Genomic DNA, 17,711 nt, shown 5'->3' on the forward strand with positions numbered 1-17,711 from the left:
GGAGATAGTGAGTTCGAATCCCACTGTCGGCAGGCCTGAAGATGGTTTTCCGTGGTTTCCCATTTTCACACCTTAATTAAGGCCAAGGTCGCTTCCTTCCAATTCCTAGGCCTTTCCTATCCCATCGTCGCCATAAGACCTATCTGTGTTGGTGCGACATAAAACCACTAGCAAACAAAAAACAATTAATTTAATGTTTAAAATAAATGAAAAAAGCTTCCAAACTTCTTCAGCCAATATTTTAAAAAAAAGTTTAATATTTAAAAGAAATAAAATGACGTGGTTCCAAGCTACTACAGCTAATACAGTAGAAGTCTGCTATAGCGAGTGTAGCATATATAGAACTTGCATAAATAAAAAGTACCAGGTTGAATGAGTCTGGAGAATCCTCCCCAGTGGAACTCTCTATTAAGTGATTGACCCATTTACCAGCATGATGGAGAAGAAAAGAATCTCTTATTTCTTTCACATCTTACGATTACCAGAAAACAGGTTTTTATGAAAATTAGCGACGAGAAATCTGGGAAAGAAGAAAGGAGGGCATTGGATCAAAGAAATTCAAGAGGATCTCAAAACAGTTAGACTCAAAATTACAGATGCAGAGAACAAAAATAAAATTACCACCTTTCTTAAGAATCACAAATTTTCAACTGAAATGATGCACAGAAGGCCTGTAATGAAACACCTGTGAAAACATACATACCTACTTGGATCAGCTTGTCAATAAGGATAAATAAATTAATTAAAATGTTATTGGCTTTACATCGCACTAACTACTATTTTTATGGTTTTTGGAGATGCCGAGGTGCTGGAATTTAGTTTTGCAGGAGTTCTTTTACGTGTCAGTAAATCAACTGACACGATGCTGACGTATTTGAGCACCTTCAAATACCACCGGCCTGAGCCAGGATCGAGCCTGCCAAGTTAGCGTCAGAGGGCCAGCGCCTCAACCATTTGAGCCACTCAGCCCAGCTATAAAAAATTTAATGATAGGATCCAGTATAAGAATCCTCTTTATGAATACATTTCAATTTATTTGAAAACATTAATCAATCAATCAATCAATACTGATCTGCATTTAGGGCAGTCGCCCAGGTGGCAGATTCCCTATCTGTTGTTTTCCTAGCATTTTCCTAAATGATTCAGTTTGTCCTCTTGAATTCCAACTATATCTTCATATTGTGATCTTTCCTACTTTTATAAACGCCACTCACACTTATTCATCTGCTAATGTCATTCCACGCCATCTCTCCGCTGACAGCTCGGAACATACCACTTATGATACAATTCCTTTAGTTTGCCAATTGCCACCTGTTCAATACAATAAAAACATGTTACAAACTTACATATTTATTATGATGTTTACATTGTACATGTTTCGCTCCTTTTCGTGAGCATCTTCAGCCAAACTATCATTAATCTAAGATTGTGTAAGATCATAAACAATTCTTTGGTTCAAAATTACTCTTATAAAACTAATTGACAATCTTATAATATTTTAAAAGTCACACTACAATAAAATTATGTCTTAAGTTAACACTTTTTGTCTAAAATCTTCTTCAGTCTAAACATTTTATCGCCGTAACTTATCCGGTGAACATCTTTTAAAATTGTTTAAAATGAGAATAAAATAAAAATAAAAATAAAAAACTTTGAAATCTGGCTAGTTGTGTTGATTCCCGTTGCTTAAAACTTCATAACAGTATTGGATATCTTCTGCAGTTGATAATTGTTATTATGGATAATAGACTTGTTCTCGTTGCTAGAGTAACATTTATAAAATTTATTGGTATTAAATTTGATTATCAATGGGGTAAAATTGTTTGTGAACAAACTTGTTGATAAAATACTTTTTGATGTGATGTTGGATTCAAAATGTTCTCGAACGTTCCATAATGACTCGGTGTATCTGTAATGAAAGATAAAAATTATATGTTTATGGTTTTGATTGTATTTCTGTATAACATCTTATTGGAAGAACTGTCACTTACTCTCCTTTCTGCTGCTTGATTGTTTGGTGTTACTCCTAGCTTCTTGAGAACTATTTGTTATCCTGTTTGCACTTCTTGTGTTATATGTGTGAGTGTGGATGATTTTACGTTTTGGCGGGGAGGGTGAAGGGGAAGTTAAGGTAGGCGGCGCATTGGTAGCTGCAGTAGACTGTGGAGGGGATAGTCTAGGGGAAGTGAGGGGAGGAGTTGAGTTTGTTTGTGTCAATAAGCTATTAACTTTTATCGGATTAAAATATTTATAGAATTTATTTATATCCGATTTGAGTATTTGTATTAGTTTTGGTAATTGTAATAAGATGGGATTCTTTATTTCTATTTCGTCATTTAGGTTTTTATTTTTATTGTATTGTTGATCTAAATGAATGTATATGTTTTCCAATTCTGTCATTTCTTTTCCTTTTTCTACTCTTCTTAAGATTTTTAAATCCCTTTCAATAGTTGTAAAACTGTGTCCAGTTTTTTGCATGTGTGTACTCGTTGCAGAATGTTTCCTATGTTTGGCTGCATTTACATGTTCAAGATATCTTATTATAAAGCTTCGGCCAGTCTGGCCAACGTATGAAAAATTGCACTCTGCGCACGTGAGTCTGTATATTCCAGATCCTTGATATTGATTACTATTAGTATTAACTTTATTGTGGTTGAAGAAAACGTTTCTGTTCGTGTTTTGGGTCTTGAAGGCAATGTTAATATTTTGTTTTTTGATGGTATTAGTGATTTGGTATATAAAATAAATTAGACAATAATATAATATTCACTAAGGAAGATGAAAGGAACAATTCATTAAGTTTCCTAGATATAAATATAAAGAGAGCAGGAAACAAATTTGAATTCCAGATTTATAGAAAACCGACGTTTACTCCAGTAACGATCAAAAACGAGTCACTCTACCCCAACTCTCACAAACAGGCAGCATTTTTGAGGTTAGTTTACAGAGCCCTAAAAATTCCACTAACAAACAAGAATTTAAAGAAAGAACTTGATTTCATAAAAGATCTAGCACTCAATAACGGTTACAAAATAGAAATGATTAACAAAATCATTAATAAGGGGAAAATAAAATTGGCCACTAATCTTGCACCTGATAAAAATAAAAAATCAAAATTTGAAACTTTCACATTTACTAACCCAGCGATATACCAAATCACTAATACCATCAAAAAACAAAATATTAACATTGCCTTCAAGACCCAAAACACGAACAGAAACGTTTTCTTCAACCACAATAAAGTTAATACTAATAGTAATCAATATCAAGGATCTGGAATATACAGACTCACGTGCGCAGAGTGCAATTTTTCATACGTTGGCCAGACTGGCCGAAGCTTTATAATAAGATATCTTGAACATGTAAATGCAGCCAAACATAGGAAACATTCTGCAATGAGTACACACATGCAAAAAACTGGACACAGTTTTACAACTATTGAAAGGGATTTAAAAATCTTAAGAAGAGTAGAAAAAGGAAAAGAAATGACAGAATTGGAAAACATATACATTCATTTAGATCAACAATACAATAAAAATAAAAACCTAAATGACGAAATAGAAATAAAGAATCCCATCTTATTACAATTACCAGAACTAATACAAATACTCAAATCGGATATAAATAAATTCTATAAATATTTTAATCCGATAAAAGTTAATAGCTTATTGACACAAACAAACTCAACTCCTCCCCTCACTTCCCCTAGACTATCCCCTCCACAGTCTACTGCAGCTACCAATGCACCGCCTACCTTAACTTCCCCTTCACCCTCCCCGCCAAAACGTAAAATCATCCACACTCACACATACAACACAAGAAGTGCAAACAGGATAACAAATAGTTCTCAAGAAGCTAGGAGTAACACCAAACAATCAAGCAGCAGAAAGGAGAGTAAGTGACAGTTCTTCCAATAAGATGTTATACAGAAATACAATCAAAACCATAAACATATAATTTTTATCTTTCATTACAGATACACCGAGTCATTATGGAACGTTCGAGAACATTTTGAATCCAACATCACATCAAAAAGTATTTTATCAACAAGTTTGTTCACAAACAATTTTACCCCATTGATAATCAAATTTAATACCAATAAATTTTATAAATGTTACTCTAGCAACGAGAACAAGTCTATTATCCATAATAACAATTATCAACTGCAGAAGATATCCAATACTGTTATGAAGTTTTAAGCAACGGGAATCAACACAACTAGCCAGATTTCAAAGTTTTTTATTTTTATTTTTATTTTATTCTCATTTTAAACAATTTTAAAAGATGTTCACCGGATAAGTTACGGCGATAAAATGTTTAGACTGAAGAAGATTTTAGACAAAAAGTGTTAACTTAAGACATAATTTTATTGTAGTGTGACTTTTAAAATATTATAAGATTGTCAATTAGTTTTATAAGAGTAATTTTGAACCAAAGAATTGTTTATGATCTTACACAATCTTAGATTAATGATAGTTTGGCTGATGATGCTCACGAAAAGGAGTGAAACATGTACCATGTAAACATCATAATAAAATATATAAGTTTGTATCATAATTTTATTGTATTGAAAAGGTGGCAATTGGCAAACTAAAGGAATTGTATCACAAGTAGATCTTCAATACGGATGAGGAAAATGAAGTTTATAACCTGCAACATACCACTTAGTCGAGCAGCTCTTCTTCTTTCTCTCAGTTCTTCCCAATCCAGAATTTGCAACATTTTTGTAACGCTACTCTTTTGTCGGAAATCACCCAGAACAAATCGAGCTGCTTTTCTTTGGATTTTTTCCAATTCTTGAATCAGGTAATCCTGGTGAGGGTTACATACACTGGAATCATACTCTAGTTGGGGTCTTACCAGAGACCTATATGCCCTCTCCCTTACATCCTTACTACAACCCCTAAACACCCTCATAACCATGTGCAGAGATCTGTACCCTTTATTTACAATCCCATTTATGTGATTACCCCAATGAAGGTCTTTCCTTATATTAACACCTAGATACTTACAATTATCCCCAACAGAAACTTTCACCCCATCAACGCAGTAATTAAAACTGAGAGGACTTTTTCTATTTGTGAAACTCACAACCTGACTTTTAACCCCGTTTATCAACGTACCATTGCCTGCCGTCCATCTCACAACATTATCGAGGTCACGTTGCAGTTGCTCACAATCTTGTAACTTATCACTCTATAGAGAATAACATCATCCGCAAAAAGCCTTACCTCCGATTCCACTCCTTTACACATATCATTTATATATATAAGAAAACATAAAGGTCCGATAATACTGCCTTGAGGAATTCCCCTCTTAATTATTACAGGGTCAGATAAAGCTTCACCTACTCTAATTCTCTGAGATCTATTTTCTAGAAATATAGCAACCCATTCAGTCACTCTTTCGTTTAGTCCAATTGCACTCATTTTTGCCAGTAGTCTCCCATGATCCACCCTATCAGATGCTTTAGACAGGTCAATCGCGATACAGTCCATTTGACCTCCAGAATCCATGATATCTGCTATATCTTGCTGGAATCCTACAAGTAGAGCTTCAGTGGAATAACCTTTCCTAAAACCGAACTGCCTTCTATCGAACCAGTTATTAAGTTCACAAACATGTCTAATATAATCAGAAAGAATGCCTTCCCAAAGCTTACATACAATGCATGTCAAACTTACTGGCCTGTAATTTTCAGCTTTATGTCTATCACCCTTTCCTTTATACACCGGGGCTACAATAGCAACTCTCCATTCATCTGGTATAGCTCCTCCGACCAAACAATAATCAAATAAGTACCTCAGGTATGGTACTATATCCCAACCCATTGTCTTTAGTATATCCCCAGAAATCTGATCAATTCCAGCTGCTTTTCTAGTTTTCAACTTTTGTATCTTATTGTAAATGTCATTGTTGTCATATGTAAATTTTAATACTTCATTGGCCTTAGTCTCCTCATCTATCTCGACATTTTCCTTGCATGTAGGATGCAAAAAGGTTTGTTTTTTCACCTATTCAATACATATAAATTTTATAAATTAGGAATTTATTATTGATTCCACTTGAGACATGTTTCGCCCTTCATTGAGGGCATCATCAGTCAAAATATCACCTCAAGGTAAAAAATCAGGTAACTGGTTAGTAGTTGACATGTACAAATTAATACATATTATTAACACACATACAAAAATTAAGTATGGGAAATAGTTGTACAAAAGTGATGGTTGAACATATAGGTTTATAGATGAAAAGTCAGCACCAATGCCTAAAATTAACATAGTAGAGTTCGGCAGTGGTGCTCTGGATAAACAGTTGACGCAATCATAGGAAAATAAAAAGTTTAAAAATATTTACATTATAACAGTTAAGGGAGAAAAGGTGTAGTGTTCGGCGTCCATGTTTGTAACCAAAAATTAATTTCAAAGGTTGGTAACTATACAGTATTTACATTGTTCAATTGAACAGTTGAGATGAAGTTTTAAAAATATTTACATTATAACATTCAGCGTAAATGTTTGTAATAAAAACTAATGTCAATGTTTGGTAACTATATAGTAATAACATTATCTAATTGAATAGTTGAGAATTTACAATTATATACATAATTACACAAGAGCAGCTGGAGCGCAAGGATAAAAAATTTTAGTACCAAGTGCGTCCTGATATTTTAGAGGTTGGAAGAAGGGATTAGCATTGACATTTCAGAAATATGTAGAGCAGTTTATTTTAGTTAAAATCACCGGGGGTAGGGAAATATTTCATAGCCAAATGAGGTTTTATAGGCATCAAGCTGAAAGTTTTCCAGTTGCAGCGCCGAGATCGGTACGGAGACTGGTCAGTGTCGGTGGAGATTCATGGGTATTCCGTGCGTTTGAACGGCAACAATGGTGACAGTTATTAGTGGGTAATTGCTAATTAGGAAAATGTTGCGGGTTGAAACTTTCGCTTATTCTTTTAGTTGACTTCTGTAGCATCGAATGTGATGTGAAGACATCGGTGTGAAATGCCGGTGAGACAAATTGATATTGTTCCGTGGAATAAAGTAAGGCGGACTTCGGGATGAAGTTATTCTTCTTTACTGGTCTGGTGAGATAGAATAGAGTTGCTTGTGTTGTGGACTGCTGTGGAGAGATTAGAAAGTATACGGCAACTGCAGAGTCAGAGCGTTAAAGCTGGGGTGAGGCATCTTCTCATTCTGACTGCGAAGAAGAGCCGTAGTGGCACGCCATATTTGTGCCGATGTGCGCTGGGTTCCGGCGTGTTGTTGAAAGTTGTATTGTATGGAGTGGAAGTTATCTGATGTGTCGCTGAGAGGTAATTGTTGATGAGTATTGGTGGACTATGAAGGAGGCTCAGTCACCGATGTCTTCACATCACATTCGATGCTACAGAAGTCAACTAAAAGAATAAGCGAAAGTTTCAACCCGCAACATTTTCCTAATTAGCAATTACCCACTAATAACTGTCACCATTGTTGCCGTTCAAACGCACGGAATACCCATGAATCTCCACCGACACTGACCAGTCTCCGTACCGATCTCGGCGCTGCAACTGGAAAACTTTCAGCTTGATGCCTATAAAACCTCATTTGGCTATGAAATATTTCCCTACCCCCGGTGATTTTAACTAAAATAAACTGCTCTACATATTTCTGAAATGTCAATGCTAATCCCTTCTTCCAACCTCTAAAACATCGGGACGCACTTGGTACTAAAATTTTTTATCCTTGCGCACCAGCTGCTCTTGTGTAATTATGTATATAATTGTAAATTCTCAACTATTCAATTAGATAATGTTATTACTATATAGTTACCAAACATTGACATTAGTTTTTATTACAAACATTTACGCTGAATGTTATAATGTAAATATTTTTAAAACTTCATCTCAACTGTTCAATTGAACAATGTAAATACTGTATAGTTACCAACCTTTGACATTAATTTTTGGTTACAAACATGGACACCGAACACTACACCTTTTCTCCCTTAATTGTTATAATGTAAATATTTTTAAACTTTTTATTTTCCTATGATTGCGTCAACTGTTTATCCAGAGCACCACTGCCGAACTCTGCTATGTTAATTTTAGGCATTGGTGCTGACTTTTCATCTATAAACCTATATGTTCAACCATCACTTTTGTACAACTATTTCCCATACTTAATTTTTGTATGTGTGTTAATAATATGTATTAATTTGTACATGTCAACTACTAACCAGTTACCTGATTTTTTACCTTGAGGTGATATTTTGACTGATGATGCCCTCAATGAAGGGCGAAACATGTCTCAAGTGGAATCAATAATAAATTCCTAATTTATAAAATTTATATGTATTGTTAGGTGAAAAAACAAACCTTTTTGCATCCTACATTCAGTATCTTCAATACGGATAACAATGATTTTTATCATTTTCCTTGTAACCAACAATCTTTACATACTGCTGACTGAATACTTCTGCCTTTTGAAGATCCTCACATACACACTCCCCTTGTTCATTAATTATTCCTGGAATGTCCTTTCTGGAACCTGTTTCTGCCTTTAAATACCTATACATACCCTTCCATTTTTCACTAAAATTTGTATGACTGCCAATTATGCTTGCCATCATGTTATCCTTAACTGCCTTCTTTGCTAGTGTCAATTTTCTAGTAAGTTCCTTCAATTTCTCCTTACTTCCACAGCCATTTCTAACTCTATTTCTTTCCAGTCTGCACCTCCTTCTTAGTCTCTTTATTTTTCTATTATAATAAGGTGGGTCTTTACCATTCCTTACCTCCCTTAAAGGTACAAACCTGTTTTTGCATTCCTCAGCAATTTCTTTAAACCCATCCCAGAGTCTGTTTACATTTTTATTTACCGTTTTCCACCGATCATAGTTACTTTTTAGAAACTGCCTCATGCCTGCTTTATCAGCCATATGGTACTGCCTAATAGTCCTACTTTTAAGACCTTCCTTTCTATCACATTTATTATTGACTACGACAAAAACAGCTTCATGATCACTAATACCATTTATTACTTCAGTTTCCCTATAGAGCTCGTCTGGTTTTATCAGCACCACATCCAGGATATTTTTCCCTCTGGTTGGTTCCATCACTTTCTGAATCAGCTGTCCTTCCCATATTAACTTATTTGCCATTTGTTGGTCATGCTTCCTGTCGTTCGCATTTCCTTCCCAATTGACATCTGGCAAATTCAGATCTCCCGCTACAATCACATTTCTTTCCATGTCGTTTCCCACATAGCCGACTATCCTATCAAATAATTCCGAATCCGCGTCAGTGCTACCCTTTCCCGGTCTGTACACTCCAAATATATCAAGTTGCCTATTATCTTTAGAAATGAGCCGTACACCTAGAATTTCATGTGTCTCATCTTTAACTTTTTCGTAGCTTACAAATTCTTCTTTCACCAGAATGAATACTCCCCCTCCCACCATTCCTATCCTATCCCGTGATACACACTCCAGTGCTGTGAGAAAATTTCTGCATCCATTATATCATTTCTCAGCCATGATTCAACTCCTATTACAATATGTGGTAAATATATATCTATTAAATTACTTTATTCTATTCCTTTCTTTACAATACTTCTACAGTTCAACACTAACTATTTTATGTCATCCCCACTTGATTTCCAGTTCCCTGTTCCCTTATCACCGCTCCCTAGGCCACCCTGTTTCCCTGAATATACCTCCCTATTACCCTTCCAAACAAATTTCCTAAGCACAGTCCACGACAATCCAGTGAATAACAAAAGATGGCTCAAGTCCCTAGGTTCCCAATTAGTTCCTTCCCTCGTGAAGCTCTAATGGACAGTAAACAGGCCCCCTCCTCCATTCTACCCACCTCACTGCAGTAGCGAGCAGGTTCCAGTGGACAAACAATATTACACCAGGCATAAAGCTGGAGCTACAGATATTTGACCACTGCCAAGGTAGCAAAGATAAAAGGGGCAGTTCATTTATTAAGGGTGAGTTTACATCGATTCTTACGTAAGTTACTTTTGCAGTAGCTGGTCAAACATCCTCCCGTTTTCATTCCTTGGTTGTAGTTCGAGTTGCAAACCAACAACCGCACCAGTGCAGTCATTTACATAACGTCTCACTACAACGGCTCAATGAAGTTGTAAGTCTACGTGATATACAGTACGACAAGTCTCATCACATTTGAGACGATCTACAATTTGTCAGAGGATATGGTGACACAAGAGGATGCTATATATATCTTCGCTTTTAACAGTCTGAGGTTACTCTTTTAATGGACATTTGAGCATATTGTTATGTTTCATTTTTAACCCACGATCACTCGGGCATCGACAAGTCACGCGATCACTTGCGTTGTTAGGTGGAATATAACATCTGTGTTTCTCTTATAAAATCACTAATTTTGTATGTTTCTTTTCACTTTTATTTTATTTCAATATTTTTATTGTATACTGATAATTTGAACATGTTTTATTATTTTTCATTGAATACGACATACTGTTTAACTTAAACATTACATTTATTTCAAATGGAATAGCACCAACTGATTAAGGAGCCTATGAACGTATGAGCTTACTTACTTACTTTTGTAATATTAATATTAAATTAATTAATTAATTAATTAATTAATATTAATGAAGTCTACAGTATATTGGTTTACGGTCTAAAAGATAGGCTACTTTATCATATGGTATTCATGTTGTTTTCAGCATTTTAACACAAGCAACACATAATTATTCCCAGGAAAACTCATGTGATCAACGTAATTTTCATCTAACAACCAGCTAATAATTTGCTGTCTTTGACTTACGCTCACATTGCCGGTTATAACAAAATATCAATCAAATTGTAGAAAATCACACATACGTGATCACTTGCGCTGCTGGGACTCCCCTAAAGCTACTCACTGGTTACACACACACGAATGCTCGTGCTGTGAGATAGCAACTAACACAACGTGTGACGTGCTCTTTTCCCCACTCTTTCTTCCCCTCCAAAATATCACAGCTACTACACAAATACATCATGGCATGCTCAACCGACTGAATGAGGCATTTTCAAACAGACATCAATTCAAAGCTAAGGACAAACAAATTGTAGCAAAATTTGTAAAAATGTTAGATTGAACCTCATAGCACCAGTGATTGCAGGTTAAGGAACAAAGTTTTTTTTATTCAGACGATAGATATAGTCACCCCTCCTTATACTCCCACCCTCTCCCCTTCATCACATATTCATATTTTAAATACTAGAGAATGTTTTAAGACCATATGTGAAGACTATGTATGTCTTTATATCCTTTAAGATTATCACCAAAACATGTTTGTAGCTAATGATGTTAAAAGATTAAACGAAATATTTACTACTAATTCACAAATTTGCTTGTAAAAATATATTGTATCGATTAGATGGAAAAATTGTTGTTGATTTATCCATTTATGTTATACATCGATACGGACAGTGAGGTTGATTGTTTGCAGTGAGTGCATTATTAACATCTAGTATTGTTGGTTTCCTGGTTTAGTAACAATCTGTAGCCTGTAATGATACAGTTTTCTGGTTATTGAGTGGTTTTAGATACTATATGATGCAAAAAAACATTGGGTACAGTACTTGATTTGATGCCTCAAAAGATTGCAGAGGTAAAAGCACTGATTGGCTCCAGTTTTGATACAAATCGGGAGGTTTTTGAAAAATTGGGTATACCTGAATCATCCGTGAGGCATGTATATAAAAAAAAATTTAAAAAAAAAATTGGTGAGAAATTAGTCCTTCAAAGGAAGAACAGGTGTGACAGAAGACCAGTATTTTCATCAAGATCCAAGTGCTCCTTAAAGAAGATATGCCATGAGAACCAGTTTGCTACTATAAAAGAAATTAAAATGAAACTGGAACACAGTGGCATCATTAAGCGTCGGAAAGAACTGTAAGGTACTAACTTTCACAGATGACTTATTTGAGCACCGTGTAATTGCCAGAGATATGTCAGTTTTAGTAGGAATGTAGTTCATTAATTAATGAAAATAGAGTTTCTTGTTATTTCTGTAAGCTATAAAAATGTGACACTGAAAATGTTAGTGCAATACCCAGCTTCAGATACCACCAGCCACCACTGACAAACTCTGTTTCACAGGCATCTGCACATGTGTACACCTGTGTTGATTACATACTGTGAAGTATTTTGGATGCTAATGAAGTAGAGGGTATAGTACTTCAATTCCTTCTTCCCTTACCCACTGTAGATGGGGGACGCAGACGAAGATTGCTCCCACGGTATCCCCTGCCTGTCGTAAGATGCGACTAAAAGGGCGACTAAAGGATGATTGTATTAGAACCATGAAACTACTTGTGATTAGTACCATCATGCAGGGAACACCATGGTCATCTTTACTTGCGAGTAGTACCACTATGTTAGGTATACAACAGGTTTGTGATAAGTAGCCGCAGAGAGTGGGTTCACTGTGGGTTTACAGTACATGTGATTAATACCACTATATGAGCGACACCATGGGTCTGCGTTGCCTGTAACATAGTACCCACTATGTGAGGAACACTACGGGAATATCGGAATATCGACACCCAATATTAGTATACCAATGTGAGGAACACCATTGGTTTGCATTGCCTATGTTGGCGTTATTATGTGAGAAACACCATATGTCTGCGTTACCTGTGCGACATACGATACTGTACTTGTGAGTAGTACCATAATGTGTGGAACACTGTGAGTTTATGCTACTTTTGATTAGTACCGCAGCATGACAAATGCCACGGTTCTACTTTACTAGCGATAAGTAGCATTATGAGGGCCTGTTGACCTGGATTTTGGCCCCCTTTAGACATCAAGCATCATCGTTTCAAGAATGTGCTGTAGAAACAGTCCCTTAGTCAGTTTTAAGATAGTTTCTGGGAAGGTGGGGCATTGCAGGTGGGTTCCACTGATTATCTTAAATTCATATTCATCCATGCATTCTTCATCATCACGTTTTGAATTCTGGTCAGTGGATGATTTTGTACTTTTAAATTGTCATATTTCGTCTCATTTCATTCCATTAGAGGCTGATAACCTGGATGTTAGGCTCCTTCAAACAACAAGCGTCATCATCATCATCATTCTTCCCTTTACCTCTCTGTATTCCGCATGGACTAAATAAAACTGGCATGGAAAATATTTGCAATAGGTCTAACACAGAATTGATCCTTGTTAATCACATCACAGAAGGTGCTAGAAATGGCCTCATCTGAAGACGTAAAAAACTGAGGATCCAAAAGTCCTGACTCCAGTTCACTCAGAAACCACCAGCAGGTCTCAACACGGGAAGGTTCGCCTGGACACTTTAATAAACTTAACCATGATAGGTTAATATGATTGTTTGATCCGTATTGACTAGTCTGAATGTATTACAGAACTATTTAAAGTAGTTTTATTTGAATCCGCCGTGTCAGTATACCTATTAATGAAGAAAACTATTTAATCAAACATGTTTTGGGAAGTCAACCATTCCCTTCATCAGTGGTCAGTTCAAAGAATAAAACAATATAACACAATCTTTTGTTTTTTACAATTCAAAAAAAGTATTGTGTCCTAATACACCATATCGATGAATAAGGAAAACATGTAAAATACATACAATTTTGTTGAACTGAATGAGAATACTTATATAAATGTGAGATCTTCAAGTTTTCTTCTTTTCTTCTTCTTCTTCTTCTCGTTCCTTAAATGATCATATGCTAGTCTATACAGTGGGTTATCTTCTGCACTTCTCTCATTTAAACTTGATTCAAAATTTTTTTTGTGTGTGTAAGATAAATTTCTAAATTTTCCAAAACAGCCATTAACTTTCCCTTTTTGGCCAAATGTAATAATTTCATGTCATTAGAAATGTCTATAAATTTATGATTCTTTTCAACCATAATTTCTCCCATTGCCGAATATCCTTTATGTTTGACTGCATTAACATGTTCTTTGTACCTTATAGCCAAACTTCTCCCAGATTCTCCTATGTATCATTGTTTACATGTTTGGCATGTTAATTTGTAAATTCCTGATTTATTAAATATACATTTATTCTCTGTCTTATCTGAATTGAAAATTATCTTATTAGTGTTATTATCCGTTTTGTTATTATCCGGTTGATAAGAGTGCTTATTTCAAAAAGTTAGAAATGCAGATTTCTTTTTCTCCTTTCGCTCTGCATCTGCTCTGTCGTACAGCACATTTTCTTTTTGGCTCAGACATATTAGATTGCTTCCTGAAATCAGAAATAAAAATTACCTTTAGCATTTCTCTGAATTTTTGGAGTACGTTAAGATACAATTGTTAAAAGCCTGGCTGACATGGTTTAATCTTGCACTGAGGGTACCACGTTTGGTACCCTTCATTTGTTTATTGTTTATGTTTTTTCAGTCTTCAGAGGGTCAACATTTCAAGGCATAGATGGGTACCTGAGTATTAGGGGACAATACTATTGGGTATTGAAGGATTGTTTACCTTACCTTACCTGGGATCTTTATACGTTAAAAACTAACCCGTCTAAAACTTAACACATTTTTTTCTTGCCTCATGAATAAAAATAAAAAAAGGTTAGAAATTATACGAAATATTAGTACGCCTATTTACTATCACTATTAATATATAGTTATAATGAATACAGTTAAAACGTACCGTACATTAATATTCATCACTGTATACAATTGCAAACTTAACCTAAAAAATAGTGTAAACAAATTTACCTTGTTGCTCAACCAAATCAACACATCAAGTTTAAATAGACATTATAATCACAACACTAAAACTCTAAACTAAAATGTCATAACTATTTGTGTAGACTACAAGCCACTTTTTAGTTGTAGAGTTAACCGACCCTAATAACAAACAACATAACTCTGCGAATGCCGGCAGGAGACTAAATAAATTCTCGCCCGGACCAGCGCGCTGCAATCACTTTGCACAGGCACAGACACAGACAATACACAAGCATTCAGTTTTTCAGAATCTATTGTGTGCACTGTGCACAAAATGTAAACACAATCATTTAATAAACTACTGTAGTTGTAAATATATTAAAAAGGAAACTTAATTTGACATAATTAAATTACTTGTTTGCAATTTTATTTCATTCCTTGTTTTTATACGCAAAAACTTCTCGGTCATATTGTATATATAGAAAACTGAATTATTGGCCCATCATTTTTTTCAAATCGCCCGTCGAATTTACATTTTGTCAATGTTGCCCACTGGCGTGCTAAAATCGCCCACTACTCAGCGAAATTGCCCTGTTTGGGAATCTGTGATCTAAATCCATTAATGTTGTTAGAAGTGTAATAGTGAATTCTTGCCTTTTTAACTGTAATGAATGACTTATGTGCAGAATATTGCACCATAGTATCTTCAGTGGCTTTGTGTTCACTTAGAAAGGTATGTTTTCATTTTGTGAAAGCAACTTTGATTAATTCTATAGGACTCAGGAGATGTTTGCAAGGGTTGATAGCAAAGCAAAAGGTGCCAAAGCATCATCTCATCTCATTTGTCCTGAGCCAGGAGGTCAGAAATATGCAGCAGCACTCAAATGGAAATTACCAGCAGTTACTCATGAATGGCTACTGGCTTGTGCTCGGGAAGGTCGTCGTGTACCAGAGGAACCTTACCTTGTCTTGGAGAACAGTTCTTTAGGTAAGTGAGCAATCTTCTTCATTTTCCCGAACTTCTTCTCCCTTTACATTAATTTGGGGTTGTCTTATGTTTTTAAATTACGCTTGACCACATGATTGGGAGTCTGTTCCACACATCATTTTACAGATGGACCTTGCACGTTAGGTGTTCTTCTAGCCTCGTCACGACATGCCCACCGGACGAGTTGACCGTACGGTTAGGTGTGCACAGCTGTGAGCTTGTATCTGGGAAATAGTGGGTTTGAATCCCACTGTTGGCGGCCCTGAAGGTGGTTTTCCATGGTTTCCAATTTTTATACCAGGCAAATGCTGGGGCTGTACCTTAATTAAGACCATGGCCGCTTCCCATTCTATGACTTTTTTATCCCATCGTCACCATAAGACCCATCTGTGTCGGTTACTTCAGCACTCTGCCTCAGCATTTCCATGTTAATATAATTTGTTTTCCTGGTGTTGTTTTCAGAGGCCAGCATTCAGATCCTTACGTAAGGGGTTGTCTCATGAATGTTTTGTAGATTTTTATTCTTGGTCTAAGTGAGCACAAGTCATCCAACCACATAACAATTAATTGTCTCCATTTTTTTCATTGTATCTTTATTGAATAGTTTATAATCTTTCTTTTAATTCTACAGTTTATGGTATAGTACGATGCATAAGATTTGTCTTACAAGAAACATCTGCAAATTTTTGACAGATTGATATAATATTGAGTAAGACAAAAAGTTAGGCTGTAAACTGTGTTTGATAAAGCTGAAATTTCAATTATTTAAAAATACTAAGGTTGGGGCAAAAGTCATTGCAACTATTTTTTTTTCCTTGTAGATATGCAAGCAGGATCAAAAACCGCCATTTATTGCATGGATGCTATGCAGGCGTGGTGTGTATTCACAACAACAAATGGTTGTGTGATTGCTGGTAGTAATACAGATCGCGCTGTGAAATCAGTTGTGTGGCGAGCGTCATGCGAGATGGAAGTAACCCGTGTTGAGCAGCGTGCATATATCAAAATAGCTGTTCTCCAGGAGAGAAATGCGAGAGAATGTTGCAGTGAATTGGTGGAAGCCCTTGAAAATGTTTCCCTCCCGTACCGTACAGTAGCATGGTGGGTAGGGAAGTTTCAACAAGGACTTGTGGCAACCAGTGATCAGCAACGCTCGGGACGACCAGTCACTGTGTGGAATTTATGCTACTTACATTCTATAACTCCAGTAATGTCTATCGTCTGTCTTTCTCTAGGAGCTGATCGATGACGGCACGTGCCAGTTCGAACCGCATACTGACAGGTCATCCCAAACATTGCTGATCACCGGTTGCCACATGTCCTTGCTACTACCAGTAATCACAGAGCCATCTGTTGTGAATACACACTATGCCTGCATAGCTTCTGCGCGACATGTAGCAGTCTGCGATACACTCACATATCTGCAAGGAAAAAAAATTGTTACAATGGCCGTTGGCCCAACCCTCATGTTATACCAGGCACTTCCTTATTAGAATAGGAATCTTTTGTAGGTTAACACTTAAGAAATTCGGATCCATGGCTAAATGGTTAGTGCGCCGGCCTTTGGTCACAGGGTCCCGGGTTCGATTCCTGGCAGTTGGGAGTTTGAATCACCATTGGTTAATTTCTCTGGCATGATGGCTGGGTGTATATGTCTTCATCATCATCATTCATGTTCCTCATGTCATGCAGTTCACGTACGGGCGTCAAATTGAAAGACCTGCACCTGGCAAGCCGAACATGTCCTTGGACACTCCCGGCACTAAAAACCATATGCCATTTCATTTCACTTAAGAAATTGTTCGGAATTTTAAAAAGAAAAAGAAAAAGAAAAGAAAACTTGTGAGGCTACAACGGGTCTTGGCATACCAAGTGACCGCTGTTCATCCGAAAGGCCTACAGATTACAGTTACATATGTCAACGCAACAAATCCTCTCGGCCATTATTCTTGGTTCTGTAGACCAGAGTCACTGTCTCACCATTGGATAGCTCCTCAGTTGTGCTAGTCCTTATACAGCCCTCACATTCAGACAAAAATCCCTGA

General features: G+C 36.1%; 1 protein-coding gene across 1 annotated transcript in view; it reads left to right on the forward strand.

Annotated features, from left to right (window-relative positions):
- Positions 1 to 17,711, forward strand: part of mus101 (mutagen-sensitive 101) — a 508,677-nt gene that overhangs the window by 311,568 nt on the left and 179,398 nt on the right. Inside the window, exon 16 of the mRNA XM_068224988.1 lies at positions 15,455 to 15,666. Within this exon, the coding sequence (XP_068081089.1) occupies positions 15,455 to 15,666 (212 nt within the window). The remainder of the gene's footprint in view (positions 1 to 15,454; positions 15,667 to 17,711) is intronic.

Source organism: Anabrus simplex, chromosome 1 (assembly GCF_040414725.1).
Source record: "Anabrus simplex isolate iqAnaSimp1 chromosome 1, ASM4041472v1, whole genome shotgun sequence".
Classification (NCBI taxonomy): domain Eukaryota; kingdom Metazoa; phylum Arthropoda; class Insecta; order Orthoptera; family Tettigoniidae; genus Anabrus; species Anabrus simplex.